We start from the raw sequence: 15,763 nt of genomic DNA on the forward strand, positions 1-15,763 counted from the left end.
TATCACCCCCTTGCTGGCTTGCTTTCCTGTCAGTTTGCTGCAGATACTATAAAGAAGCAGGGAAGGAGATTAAAAAGCTCCATATCATCAACAGATGCATGCACTGTACACACCCCGCTTGCCTCAGAGTGCTAGCCCGGGGCTGCCATCTGGCAACACTCCCAACCCTTGAGCAGCCAGCGGGGAAAAGCCTGGGATGATGCAGGCAGACCTCCCTAATCATAGAATCATAGAAGTAGGGTCGGAAGGGATCTTGTAGATCTTCCAGTCTGACCCCCAGCCTGAGCAGGAGAAAAACTGGGCTCAGATGACTCCAGCCAAGTAGGCATCAAGCCTCTTCTTAAAGACCGCCAGGGTAGGAGCCAGCACCACTTCCCTTGGAAGTTGGTTTCAGATCCTAGCTGCCCTAACTGTGAAGTAGTTCTTATGGATGTTTAATCTAAACCTACTCTTCAACAACTTGTGGCTATTATTCCTTGTTATGCCAGGGGGTGCTAGGGGAAACAAGGTTTCTCCCAAACCCTTCTGGTCCCCCCAAGTGAGTTTATAGATGGTCACCAGGTCCCCCCTCAGCCTTCTCTTGTGAAGGCTGAACAGGTTCAGGTCCCGCAGTCTCTCATTGAAGGGTCAGCCCTGTTGTCCCCAGGTCATTCAGGTGGCCCTCCTCTGGACCCTCTCAATGTTGTCCATATCCCTCCTGAAGTGGGGCACACAGAACTTGACACAGTACTCCAGCTGTGGCCTGACCAGTGTCATGTAGAGGGGGAGGATCACTTCCCTGGCCCTACTTGAGATCCACCTGCGGATGCACGACAAGGTCCGGTTAGTCCTGCCAACTGTGACCTTGGATTGTTGCCCCATGTTCATTTTGGAGTCAGTAATGACTCCAAGATCTCTTTCTGCCTCCGTGCTCTCAAGAAGGGAGTTTCCCATCTTGTAAGTATGCTGCTTGTTACTACTGCCCAGTTGCAGCACCCTGCACTTGTCAGTATTGAAACGTATCCTGTTTTTGTTAGCCCACTCCTGCAACCTATCCAGGTCTTGCTGCAATCTTTCCCTCCCTACTAGCGTGCTCACTTCACCCCAAATTTTGGTATCAACAGCAAATTTGAACAGGTTGCTTTTCACCCCGTCGTCCAAATCACTGATAAAGAAATTGAACAGCGTGGGCCCAAGGACCGAGCCCTGGGGGACTCCGCTGTCCTCTTCCCCCCAGGTCGAATATGACCCATCCACCACCACCCTCTGAGTACAGCCCTTCAGCCAATCTGCAATCCACCTGACTGTGTAGGCATCAATGCCACAGTTGCCTAGTTTTTTTAATGAGGATGGGGTGGGAGATGGTGTCAAAGGCCTTGCTGAAGTCCAGAAAGACAATGTCCACAGCGACACCTGCATCCAATGCTTTTGTGACCTGATCATAAAAGGCAGTCAGGTTGGTCTGACATGACCTGGCCCTAATGAAACCGTGCTGGTTGCCCTTGAGCATCATCTCTGAAGCTGGCCCATCACAGATGTGCTCAGTGAGGATCTTCTCAAAGGTTTTCTTAGGATTGAGGTAAGACTGGTGGGCCTATAGTTGCCCAGGTCTTCCCTCCTCCCTTTTTTAAAGATGGGGACCACGTTGGCTATCTTCCAATCAACTGGCACCTGGCCCGAGCACCACGAGCACTCGTAAAGCCGTGCCAAGCGCCCTGCAATAACCCCTGCTGCTCCCTCAACACCCTGGGGTGGAGAGCATCTGGACCCACTGATTTGAACGCATCCAGCTTCTCCAGAAGCTCTCTAACCCAGCTCTCCCCAACCTGAGGTCTGGAGGTGTTCCCCTCAAGTCCGTCTTGCATCATGGTGGGGAAGTCCCAGTCCCTGCACAGGAAAACGGGGGTGAAGTATTGGTTAAAGAGGTCTGCTTTCTCCTCTGGCGTAACCACCAGATTGCCCAGAGAATCTTGCAGGGGCCCCACATTTCCTGGTGCTTTCTTCATCCTCCCTATATATTTGAAAAAGGACTTTTTTTATTATCTTTGATCTTGGATGCTAGTCCTAGCTCTATGTCTGCCTTAGCTTTCCTGACAGCCCCCCTACAACCCTGAGCAGAGGAGGCATACTCCTCTTTGGTGATAGCAACCCCCTTCCACCGGGTGTACACCACCTTTTTGGCAATCAGGCATTCCTGGACACCCTTGGTGAGCCAGGGGGGCTTTCAGGCACTTTTGCCCTCTTTGCTTCTTGTTGGGGTGGTCACCCCTTGGGCCCTGAGTATTGTCTTCTTAAGAAACGACCACTCATCTTGGGCACTTAGTTCTCCTGCTCTCGAGAACCCCAGTGCCTCTCCCACTAATCTCCTCAACTCGTTGAAGTTGGCCCTCTTGAAGTCTAGGGCTACCGCCTTGCTGCAGGCCCTTGACACCCTGGATGGTGAATTCCAGCAAGCCATGATCGCTATCATCCAGGTGGTCAAGAACCTGGAGGCCCCTTATCAGGTCATCGCCTGTGACCAGGACCAGGTCCAACAGGGCATTTCCTCTGGTGGGACTGTGCATATCCTGAATTAAGTGGAGGTCCTGTATCTTGGCCAGGAACCTCCTGGAATGGTCCGACCTGGCTGACTGTTCCTCCCAGAGGTCCTGCCTGGGCTGGCCATGCCCCACCTCAACTCACCACTTGGTAAGGGAATGGAGAGCTGCTCTAGTACCCCCTGGCTTCTAGCCTGAGCCACTGCAGGCATGTGCCTGAATTTCCTCAGTCCAGAGAGAATGTCTATATGGTTACAACCCAGTTCAGCCTAGCCAGATTAGACTAACCTGCAAAAGTTGAATCAGTTCAGGCTCAGGCTTTTTGAATGTCTGTCCCTAGCCTTGATGGCTTTAAGACTCCTAAAAAAAAAATCTGAAATGGCCCTTTTCAGCTGTTAATTTCCAGGTAACTAGATGGAGCAGAAGTGGAACTTGCCCTGTGGCTATAACCACCAAAGGCACTGCTGATATCAGGTGACCAGTTACAGTAGATTTATGAAGCAGCTCTTTTTTATATCTGGCTTGTGGAGAACATGCATTATGGTTATATTTTAACCCTAGAAAATGTTTAAAAGAGCCCTATGCTCATACTCAACTTGAGTTCCCCATGAAAAAAGCCTCCTCTCTTTTCTTTTCCATAGGCAAAACATGCTAAAGGGAGGGAGGAGGGGTGTAATGTTGATGCACTTAAGTGGTAATGAAAAGGAAACATTTCCACTACCTAAAACTACACGGGGTAATATTTATTGAATGTTACAGGAAATATTTTTAGTAACAGCAAACAGGAGAATAATTTTCTAAAGGCAGATCTTAAGTCCTAATATTTCACGATGTTTGGGTGATGCTTTGATGGGACTTCACTTCTGTCCCACTTACACCCTGTTTTGAGGCTTTTTAAATGGGATATGAGTTGTACATAGCTTTGTTCTAGCCATCTGTGCTTGGATGACTTTCACCCTCAGTGAATCGTTGAATCAATACCTTGTGTCCTGTAAATAACTCCGTCCATCAACACAAGAAAAGTTGCAATAAACAAACAAATTTCAGTTCCCACATTTGTTTTTTATTAGTTTTCTGACATGAGGAACTGGCGCTTGGAGACAATGGATAATAAAATTGACGTTCCGGTAACCTTCAATCCAGGCAGCAATAGTGTAGTAGCTGATGTTCAAGAGTTACCTCCCTCTGTGCACAGTTTGTACTGGATAGCACCACAGTCTTACCTAGGAGAGAAGGTAAATGACTCAGCAATTTGTTTTACTAATATTTGTTCTGAGACCACCTGATGATGTTTATGGATGTTTGTTTTCTTTCTAATATATTTGTAACTTTCTTCTCTGACCTTCCTAATATCACAGTACTCGACTTTCAGTGACAGTGTTGAAAATACAGCCAATAATAATTCTGGAGTAATCACTTAGCTGAGTGTCAGGATGTTCACATAAACTATTTGCAGATGGTGTCTTGTTATTTCTAAAACCAAGGACTGTCATAAATATCTTGCAAGTGCCACGCTCATCTGGATGTGCCCAAACAAGGCAATTTCCTTGCTCACAGCCCCAAAGCAGAGCCCTGCTTGCAACCATGCTTTTCATCCTGCTCCAGCCCTGCTCATTTCTCCTGCCTTATCATTTTTTCTTACATTTTTTTCTATTTTCATCTGCAGAAATGGAATTTATTTTTCCTGCTTCTGCCAGCCTGTTGGCAAGTCCCACAGTTCCCAGGGATGTACTGCTTCCCTTGCAGGTCTCTACCACAAGATTCCATCAGGCTGAACCTACCCACCATAGGCGACTGGTAGGGGATGCATGGGGATGGATGTGCCCCCCTGACGGGACCGGTGCCTCCCCTGACAGCTGACACTGAGGCTGTCGGGAGGGCTGGTGCCCCCACCCCCAAACAGGGCTGCCGCCATCAGTGGCTTCTGCGGGTGTCCTCGCTCTCCCAAGATTCAGGAGGCACCAGTCACTCATGTCACCCACAAAACTCTCTCTGAGGGTGAAAATGTCTGGCTTGTCTAAGCCAGTGTTTACCAATCCATGGGTTACAACCCAAAAGTGGGTCACAAGAATATATGGAAGTGTCATGAACAAACTTTAAAAATGGATTCTCTTTTAAAGGAGAAAAATGTGGGAAACTGTGGTTTTTCCCTTTCAGGTTGTCAGAGATCCAGCCTGCAAAGGGCTGCTTAGGCTTCTCCCCACCCCCCATGCCCCACACACACCCCTGTGCCCCACATATCTACCCCCACAATGGGGACAGGGGGCACCAGATTTGGAGCAAGGAGCACGGGGTCAGGACTGGCCATTGATGTTTACAAATGGGTCGTGGCACAAAAAAGGTTGAGAACCACGCTTTTCCTTTCAATGTGTACTTCTGCCTCTTTCCCTTGCCCTCCCACGCAAATACTCTATTCAAATGATACCTATAGAAGCTCTCTGCTTAGATCAGGGGTTTTAAACCTTTTTTAAGGAGTGTACCCCTTCTGGTGGAGCAGGGGGGTAGGGAGTGTGGCGGCAGCAGCTGGACACAGAGCAGGGGGGCACTTGCACATGGTGGCGGCAGTGCAGGATAGTGGATGGCCATGGCAGCCACCACATGTGAGCTCCCCACAGTTGCGTCCGGCTGGCCAGGCAGTGCCTGTACAGCCTGCAGAGGGGAGCCACTGCCCTTGCTGCCCCCCGCCCCGCCCCAGGCTCTGTTTCTGGGATGTGGTGGCACACCATGGTGGGTGGTGGCGCTCCATCCATGCCTGCCCATGTGTACTCCCTAGCCCCTTTCCACATACCCCCAGGGTTACACGTACCTCAGTTGACAACCCCTGGCTTAGATTATTCAAAGTCCTGAGTAGACTTGCCAGTGCCTTTGTTTTGAGCAGTGCCATAAGCACATATTTTATCATATTTACTTGAATTTAAGATGAGATTTTCTTTCCCCATCAGCATGGGGGAAAAGGCTCCTCATCTTACAATCACATACAAGAAAGCCTTATTAAATACACTGTCATTTTTTAAGCCACTGCTAAAAGCAGCATATACTCAGTAATGGAAACCAGCTATGAAATTGATTAAAATATAGCCAACACTAACTGTGGGTATAAAACACAACATCCAGATTTGGCAAACATACTTATGTAACACTTTTTTTTTTCTGTTTTTTTGCACCAGTCCTGGAAGCACTCAATACCAGGTCAATGCACGGAGTGGATGGAGCAAGCTCCGGTTCCACCACCCAACACCAAAAAGAATCTGCTCAATATAGACATCCAATGGAGGACATATCAGAGACAATTACCTGCCCTGGGAAAACCACCTGATTGATCATGGTGTCTCCCCTGCCAGGAACACTTTTTTTTTTTTTTTTTTGGCACCGGTCCTGGAAGCACTGTTATACCAGGTCAATGCATGGAGTAGATGGAGCACGCTCCAGTTCCACCACCCAATACCAAAAAGAATCTGCTCAATATAGAGCAGAATGCAGGGAGAGACTGCAGGGCTTGCCAGGAACACTTTGGACTGGTCCTGGAAGCACTGCAATACCAGGTCAATACATGGAGTGGACAGAGCATGCTCCGGTTTCACCAACCAATACCAAAATCTGCTGTTCAGTCTTTTTTTTTTTTCTGTTTTTTTGCACCGGTCCTGGAAGCACTGTTATACCAGGTCAATGCATGGAGTGGATGGAGCACGCTCCGGTTCCACCACCCAATACCAAAAAGAATCTGCTCAATATAGAGCAGAATGCAGGGAGAGACTGCAGGGCTTGCCAGGAACACTTTGGACTGGTCCTGGAAGCACTGCAATACCAGGTCAATACATGGAGTGGACAGAGCATGCTCCGGTTTCACCAACCAATACCAAATCTGCTGTTCAGTCTTTTTTTTTTTTTTTTTTTTTTTTTTTTATTAAAAACATTTTATTAGTAAAAGCTGTCACTATGAAACACATTAAGAAAAACTACAAGTAAACAAAACGCACCTGAGGTTTCACAAAGTTAATAGAAACTCACTTTTACAAATTTTCCTAACATTCACAGAACAAATAAAATCACTTGTGACTTCCTGAAAACCCATTTAGAAATCATTTAACTTGTTTCTTATATAATTGCAAGTATCTGCTCTTCAGTCACATGGATAAATTAGTGCAGGTCATATGAATAAGATACGTAGTAGTGTTTGTTGAGTGCAGTCCCCCTCAGTGCCAGCTCTTTTAAAAGTAATTGTGAGCCACTATATTGAATACATTTCAACTTCCTTTTTATTCCCACAGCTGAACTGCGTCTTTCTTTCTCTTTTCCAGTGATTCCAGTTTCTTTACCAGCCTTAAATGCCTGCCAAATGATACCAGGCAGGGCCCTAAACAGTTCACCCAGAATCCCTCTGTTGCATATGATTAGTGAAGGTTCGCCCTCCGTAAAGTGAAGTTAGACCAGGTTGCCCTGCACCCCATTTGCATATACATTTTTGGAAGATCCCAGGCCTCATGACCAGAACACCCAGTTTCAGTCATGAGTGGGGAGATAATTACCACATGAATCCTTTGTGTGGTGGGGGAGGTGTATCCAGAGTACATGCACATACTGAGCAGTGCTGAGCTATGGGGTCACCATGGCTTGAAACTCTGACTGCTGGGGCCCAGCCCAATGAACTGTAGGGTAAATCATGAGTCTTTTGGTGTTGTACTAATATCATGCATAGATTGTACGTGATATAAAAAGGCACAAAAGTACTGCTTAAAAGTATGTTGGTGGAGTATGCATCAATTTATCTGACAGTGTTTTCAGATTTACTTTCCATTTCTATATGCTCAGGGAGAGTAAGGTCTGATAGTAAGGAGCAGGGAATGGGCTGCAGAGGGGGACAGGGGGCAAGGGGGCCACCTATCTCTCTTCCCCTATGTTTATCTTCCCTGTTGCACCAGTGGGAGGGGGGCATATTTCAAGGAAAACCTCCAATAATTTGAGGACAAAATCCTTAGATAAAGACACAATTTTCAACTTGATGGAGGCCATTTGAACAAGTGTTATATAAACCAACTATCACAGTAAGCTTGAAAGTGATCTTTTTTTTTTTATTCTTTCCAGTTTTTGTTTCCAAGCAATACCTGTTCAAACATTAAAGGGAAATGAACAAAGAGAGAATATTATTTACAGCAAAGGTGGGGGGGAAGCGGGAGGGGGATACACTGTATTTAGTAATGCTTAGATAAACTCTTTATCACCTTGAACTTGTTGTTACAGCTTTCCTCATATGGTGGCTACCTGAGTTATCAAGTGAAATCTTTTGGCTTGCCTAGTGAAGGAATGGTTCTTCTAGATAAAAGGCCTGATGTACAGCTAACAGTAATTATCATATTCATTCTTTCTTTATTCCCTAATGCTCTAAAATACACTCTTAGAATAGATTGTTCCTTAAAATAGTTTGCTAAAAGTTATAGCATCCTAGTTCTGCATTTCTACAAAAGTTATTTCATTACATTTTGCTCAACATATTTCTGTTGCCAAAGCAACTTATTACACATATCTGACTTAAGAACAAGATAAAAACAGAATTTCCCTGGAAAATTGTACCCAATAAAAAGATAAATTACAGCCCTGCGCTTTTGCTGCACAGATTTGGTTCTGGAAAGATTTATTTGTGTGTTTAATTTTACACATGGGATCAACCTCATTGATTCCAGTGGGATTTTTCATTTATGTAAAGTTAAATGCATTGATAAAACTTTACTGGCTTTGGGTCAGAGTTAACCAGATTTGAATTTAACTACATATGTGCCAAAATTGGAATCTGAAGTTTTCAACTTAACCCCTATATCTGAACTTCTTGGCTGCATCCAGAAAAGTGCAGATGTGTTACATGCTACAGACCCATCTGCTGCACCACACACCACTCATGCAGGTGTTCCCTGCGCTACTACCTTGCAGTACTGGGAAGGAGTGGGGTTTGACTCTGGGAGATGCTGGGGTCGCAAAAACCCACACCAAAAAAAGTGGGGCAGCACACATGGTGCCAGCATGTACCACCCAGAACCAGAGCCTGGCCAGCTGGAGCCATACTCTGGCGGTCAGCCAGGCTTCTTGCCTGCTCCCACAGCTGCAGCTCCCTGAGGCCCCAGCATCCCAGATAAGGTTGCTGGGTCCAGCAACAGTGCTGGCCTCAGCCTTCCCTACCCCACCCAGGGTAACCTGCCATGAACCAGAGTGTATGTGGCATGGGTGTTCCACAGGGACAAGAAGCAGTGGCACAAGGTGTGCTGCTGCTACTTGTCCCTGGGGAAACGCATGTTCCCACTTGTCTGGATGTGGTCCTTGGTTTTATTTCCTGAATCAAAAACTTGGAAGGGAGCTTCTTTTCAGGTTCAAATGCAGCTGAAATTTTGCAAAAGAATCTTTTTTTTTCTCTTGAAATTCCCATTCTATCAAGTCCAAATCAAAATCAAGGTGCTGTCTTAAACGTGACAGGAATCTGATGACAGCCTTGTTAGCTGTTCGGTAATTTGCATTCAGCCTTCTAGTGTTCTAGCTGAGAAATATACTGCATGAAGAAATCTAATAATAACCAATATTTCTGGACATGTCTACGCATGCAGTTGATGATCCTGAATTTACTACATAGCAGTTTGCTCCAGGTCAGTGTCTACACATGCAGTATGGTACGTTAGTTTACTACACCATTTTCTAGTACCTATATCTATCAGAACAAGTAAATGGCACATTAGACTAATCTAATACTCAGTAATTGCTGCATACACGTAGACGGTGACACTTTACTGTGTATTAGATTAATCTTGCTCAGTAACGCATCTTGTTTAGATGCACCATCTGTGCATCAGAATTTAATGCTAATAATGCTTGCTTCTGTGGTATATTTTGGTTTTACTTCCCTGCTTATCAAGACCCCAAACTACCCCATTTCTTTGACCAAATTCCAGAAATTTGCTTCCTCAAATGATACTGCATTTAAACACTATGACCTTAAAAGTATTCAAATAATAGTGTTAAAACATTTCTCTTATACAGGGTCTGCAAATGAAAATAGTTTATGTGGATCCCAACAACCCTTTGCCTGACCGACAGTATTATGGCCGTGTTCAGCTACTCGAAGTAAGACATATGAAAGAAATGCTTTGCTTCCATATTTGTCATTAATAATCTGTTTTCTGTTTCGTGTGTTGTTTATTTTTTTGTATAATGCAAAGATAAGGACATGATATATAACGAAATTACACAAATGAAGCTGAGTTTACAAAATAATTGAACTTACAAAATAGTTGATACGTTTAATGAACACAAAGGTTGCAGATATGATTGTGAAGATCTGGGTTCTGATACAGACTTCTAATGTGATTTTTGAGCAAGTTACTAAATGGAAAGACAAATGTTTTGAAAGCATGAGGAATTATTACTATTATGAAAAACTGTGGTTCTACTTATATGGCTCGATTCTGAAAAGCAACCTGTGAAAACTTATGGGGTAAAAGGGTACCATATTGTCTCTCAGCAGTTTCCAGGTTGAATATATTCCATTTACAGATAAAAATATTCCTTTTTTTCTAACCACCAGCTCTGCAGATTTAGCCAGGGATCCTAGTCTCACCAAAGGGTCTTCAGGCCAAATTCCATCATTGACTAGTGATGATATGGGACCATTAAAGGCTCCTTTTGCAAATGATTCAACATTAAGAAAAGCCTGCATCTATGAAACAGAAACTTTCACGGATATTTTCCTTTTAGAGGAAAACTTCCCTTGGATTCCTATTTGGTCTGGTTGGTTACCCCTTCAGTGAATTTGGATGAGTTTGGCTCTTTAGCTCTTTCCACTTGAGACTGATCCCTAGTTTTCTCAGGTCAACTTCCTTCTAGGCCTCAGCCAACATCAACAGCTCTGTGTTGTGCAGTATTTTTCCATTTCCATTCTTCATGCCCCAGAACTATTTCTGCCCCTTGAACTGGTGCTTGACCATTCCATCATGCATGGGGAAGGCATGTTCTTGCTGATCGTGTGCTTCCCTCCTAGGTCTCTTATATTCAGGTGAGGAATTGACACATGATCTCAATTGCTATAAAATATACAAAAGATGCATCGAGTATTTCTCACCTCCCTTGTCCAGGTTCCCTCATGCCTTTCCCCACCCTTCCTTTCTATATATTCTCCTCTGCCCAGTCACCCAGGTTTGCAGAAAAAATTGCCCTCTGATTTTTTTTTTCCTTTTACTGTATCTTTTTGTTGCAAAGTATCCATTTCCAGCAAGCTGACTGGAGATGAACTACTTCCAGGGCCATATTTACTTTATATCTTAATGTACAGGGAAACTTCAGACATGCAAGCAGCAATAACCATGTATCTAGAGAAGAACTGATGATGGTCCTGTCTAGACTAGACGGCTTACACATCAGAGGCCTTTACTTCACAGAGACTCAGCGGTTAACCCTGGGTGAGGTTGGGCTGGAAGAAGCCAGCAGCACAGGAAGTGGAAGCATTGCATATAATGTAGAGACATGCTCCTGCCCCCCTGAGTATGTAGGTGACTCATGTCAGGTAGGAAATTTTTCTTTGCCTCTTCATTATATCATACTTGGCATGTTACTCAGAGCTGCATTGATGTAATTATAGGAACAAGCCTAATTGTTAGCAGTACACTTTACTGATAAGTATATGTATCGTAATGAAAAGTAAAATCTTTTTCTGTATTCTAAGCTAGGGAGATGTCCATTGTAATTCCTTTTTGTGGAATTTGTGCTCTTAATTGCTGCTCTGCATGGTGCATGTACTATATGAACTGTCGGGCCCTCTGTGATATACAGTGAGAGGCTATAGCTGGTCAGTCTGCGTAGTTTATCTGAGCAGTTGAGTTGCCTTTACCAGAGTTGGTAGGCACCTACATGTGCAGAGTATTTCTGATAACAGAACTTAGTTTTAATGTAGTAAATACATGAGCTGAACATTGTAAAGGGAGCTAAACATTCAGGCTAGAAATAATTTGTACATTTTAACAGTCAAGTAAATTAACATTTGGAACATTTCAGTTAAGGATGTGTTAGTGTTCTACCTCAGGTGAAATCTCTGAATTAAAAGCTGGTGCCTTTCTAAATTTATGTCATAGAAGTAGTTCGGGGCTCCATACAAGAATTACTGGGTGAAATTACATAGTATGTGTTAACTGATCATAGCGAATCAGGGGTTGGCAACATTTTGCCATTCCAGGCTGAAGCTTGTTAGGTGGCTCCCTTCTAATAGGGATATTGACATTTTCTTGTGAATATTTTCAGATTGCTTTGAGATCTTTCTGTGCAAATGCTAAGGAACAAGGCTAGGCAAAGCATTACTGTTACTTGGATAATGAGAAAATGCTACTTTCTGATTGCATTTTGTATCCCAAAAAATGCCCTACAGAAGTGGGGCTCAACCTTTTGGTCCCACAGGCAGGAGGAGTGGCACGGAGCCAGTCCATGAGCCAGACTGGGCTCTGCAGTGCCCCTGCCTGGCTCTGCATGCCCTGATAAGGCCCTGCACCATCCTCACCAGCCCTGCATATCTAGCTTGGGCCCTGTACTGCCTCCACCTGGCCCTGTACACCCAAATCAAGCCCCATGCTGACTCAGTCCAGCCTCGTGCATTGGAATTGGGCCTCATTCCACCCTGTGCATTTGGATCAGTTCTGCACATCCAGATTGGCCCCATGCTGCCCTGTGCACCTGATCTAGTGCATAGGGCTATGCTATCCAGCCCACAGTCCTTCCCCCAAAGTAGGAAATTTTGCAGCATGGAAGTGGCAATTATAGTTTCATAGTTTCATAATTTCTAGGGTCGGAAGGGACCTGAACAGATCATCTAGTCTGACCCCCTGCCATGGCAGGAAAGAGTACTGGGGTCAAACGACCTCAGCAAGATGTTCATCTAAACTCCTCTTAAAAACCCCCAGTGTAGGAGCCTGCACCACATCCCTTGGAAGTTGGTTCCAGGCCCTAGCCCCCCTGACTGTGAAATAGCACCTCCTGATGTCTAACCTGAACCTACCCTCTGCCAGCTTGTGACCGTTATTCCTGGTCACTCCTGGCAGTGCTTGGGGGAACAGTGACCCCCCAATGCCTGCTGATCCCCCCTGACTAGTTTATAACAGGCCACAAGATCCCCCCTCAGCCTTCTCTTCTGGAGGCTGAACAGGTTCAGGTCCCGTAGCCTCTCCTCACAGGGCCTGCCCTGCTGCCCCCTGATCATGCGAGTGGCCCTCCTCTGGACCCTCTTGATGCTGTCCACAGAACTGGATGCAGTACTCCAACTGCGGCCTGACCAGTGCTGCATAGAGGGGGAGGATCACCTCTTTGGACCTGCTCGAGATGCATCTGTGGATGCATGCCAAGGTGCGGTTGGCCTTCCTAACTGCCTCCCCACACTGCCGACCCATGTTCATCTTGGAGTCAATGATGACCCCCAGATCCCTTTCTGCCTCCGTGCTGACAAGAGGGGAGTTCCCTAACCTGTAGGTATGGTGCCGGTTGTTCCTCCCCAGGTGCATCACCTTGTACTTGTCTGTGTTGAATCCCATCCTATTCTCATCCGCCCACCCTTGTAACCTGTCTAGGTCCGATTGTATCCTGTTGCGTCCTTCTAGTGTGCCCACGTCCCCCCGCATCTTAGCGTCATCAGCAAATTGAACAGGGTGCTTTTTACCCCCTCATCCAAATCACTGATGAAGATGTTGAACAGCGCAGGCCCGAGGACCGAGCCCTGGGGGACCCCACTGCCCACGTCCTTCCAGGTTGAGAAGGAAGGACCCATCCACTACCACCCTCTGGGTGCGGCCCTCCAGCCAGTTGGCAATCCATTTGACTGTGTGGGTGTCTACACCATAGCCCTCCAGTTTCTTAATTAGAACGGGGTGAGAGACAGTATCAAAAGCCTTCCGGAAGTCCAGGGAGACTATGTCCGCTGCTACCCCTGCATCTAATGATTTGGTGATCTGATCGTAAAAGGCCACCAGGTTGGTCTGACAGGACCTGCCACTGGTGAACCCATGCTGGTTGCCCCTAAGCATGCAGTCCCATGCTGGCCCTTCCTGGATGTGTGCCAGAATAATTTTCTCGAACAGCTTGCCTAGGATCGAGGTAAGACTAACTGGCCTATAGTTTCCCGGGTCATCCCTCCTCCCTTAATGCTGCCACTGCTTCGCCTCTGCCAAATTTTTGGACCCATGGGAAGCCAGGTGGGCTGGGTGACATGGCAACAGGGGTTGTATCTGGTCTGCAGGCTGGGGGTAGAGCCATTAGCATGACAATGAACCATCCTACTTTCTTGCGCCTTTGTTTTGGGTGTCATTTTGCTTAGCTTGTAGCAACAAGCATTCTGCGCACACAATCATTTGAAACAGCAAAGGGAAATATGGGAGAGAGAAACAAAGAACAGATTCCACAGAATCTGCAGAATTTGTTACTGTAAGAACAGGCTTTAGAGTTACTGTAAGGAAACAATTCCTGTATTAGCCATATCAAATACATCTTAAAATGTAAATGGTGGAATAGCAAATAAGTCAGAGCAACTGCATTTCTGATTTGGTCTAGGTGCTTCTTTTTTTCCCCTGGCCTCCTGTCATGACATTTTATGTATGAATATCATTTTTTAAATATTTTCAGAAATGTATTTTTCATACATTTGATGTTCTGTACCACACATTAAACTGATTAATTTAGACTTGAATTCTCCCACTCCTGCCATAGCACCTGCAATGTGGTGCCTTTATGTGCTGTCTGTTTTTCCTGCACTGATGAAAAAATATAGCCCAGAGGAATCAGTCATACCACTGACTTGCATAGCTCATAAACCCTGCTTGTTTTTGTAGCATTACTCAGTCTGTGATATGCTGCTGTAATTGTCTAGCTCTGTCTGGCTTTGTTAGGTGTGGAGAAGGTGCTTCCTGCCACGCCTGAAGTAAGATATTCACTCATGTACAAGAAGTACAGAGCTGTTTGTTAACCTCAGGAACTGTTATGTGTGTTGTACAACCTGACTCGCATATAAAGTTTAGAGGTGGGGCCCTTCACAGCACACAGCCTCACTTACTCTGAGTCAGAAGCTGAACAATAAAGAGGAGTATAAGAGAGAGGATTGAATAGTGAAAGAAAATTGTACATTGACAGTCAAATTGGGAACCAAGCAAAATGATGGCCAGAACACAGAGGCCGAAGAAAGTAGCATGGTTAATTTTGTCATTTGTAGCTATGGGACATTGTTTGGGACAAGGTGTGCAACAGAGGCTATCATTTCCTAATCCTCAGGAGAGAGGTCAACAGCAACAAACTAATTGGGATTTTAAACCAAGACAGGTAATATTTTCTTACTCTTGTGATTTGTCCTGTTGATTTCAGGGCCTCTTTCTTTCTTTGTTCATTTATTTGTTTGTTTGTTTTTGCTTTTATTTTTAAATGAATTTATTTTATACCATGTTGTGCAGTATTTTAAAGTAAAGCAATAGGAATGCTAATTTCTTTCTCTGTTGAATTGCTTTGCTGCTAATAGTTATTTGGAAGAACTTTCTTCCAAAATGTTACTTATCACTAAACATGAAGAGCTAGAGATTATGTGCACTTTTGAGTGCTTAAGAGCTTTATGTTCATATAGGGTAAATATTGCAAAATGAAGATTATTATCCTTAAGTGTTTGAGTGGTCCAGTATGTATGTTGATGTTGCTTCAAATTTTAAATTTAAAGAGTTAACACTGGTAAAATAAAGAACTGCATAGATTTATTCAAATGCGTGTGAATACACAGCAAAATAAGTTTATTCATTTTTTGCTTTGCCTGTGAAAATATTTGTGATAAATAATCCTTAGCTGAGCTATTTAAAATATTAATGGGACTAGTCTTTCAGAACGTTTGTGGAGTGATTGCCTGTTGAACTGTAATGGAGATTGTGTGTCCAGGAGATAAAGATCCTAATGCTTATTAAAATGTATCTGAAAAATGTCAAGCAGTGATACAAATTATAAATGCAATCTGTGCTCCCACTGAAGTCAGTATTAGAACTCTTTTTTGGCATCACTGGTGCAAGATCGGCTCCTGTGTACATTTGTTTCATTAGTCCCATATATTGCAAAAAACAAGGTTTATTTTTGCAGAAGTAATTGTTTATGTATCATCAGGTTTTTTTGTCTGGTATCCCTTTAAAATCCTATTGCAACTGCTAATATTGTAGGGTTGTGGTTTACCTCTGCCAAATAATTGTGTAATGAATATGCCAGTTAGTTTTCCTAAT

The 15,763-nt window shown here is 44.6% G+C and overlaps 1 protein-coding gene across 1 annotated transcript in view; it reads left to right on the forward strand.

The window, feature by feature from the left end:
* Positions 1-15,763, forward strand: part of LAMA3 (laminin subunit alpha 3) — a 209,840-nt gene that overhangs the window by 128,569 nt on the left and 65,508 nt on the right. The window contains exons 38-41 of the mRNA XM_090039823.1: positions 3,587-3,751; positions 7,755-7,856; positions 9,534-9,617; positions 10,822-11,052. Of these exons, the coding sequence (XP_089895949.1) occupies positions 3,587-3,751; positions 7,755-7,856; positions 9,534-9,617; positions 10,822-11,052 (582 nt within the window). The remainder of the gene's footprint in view (positions 1-3,586; positions 3,752-7,754; positions 7,857-9,533; positions 9,618-10,821; positions 11,053-15,763) is intronic.

This window comes from Crocodylus siamensis, chromosome 3 (assembly GCF_052110815.1).
Source record: "Crocodylus siamensis isolate JL-2025a chromosome 3, ASM5211081v1, whole genome shotgun sequence".
Lineage (NCBI taxonomy): Eukaryota > Metazoa > Chordata > Crocodylia > Crocodylidae > Crocodylus > Crocodylus siamensis.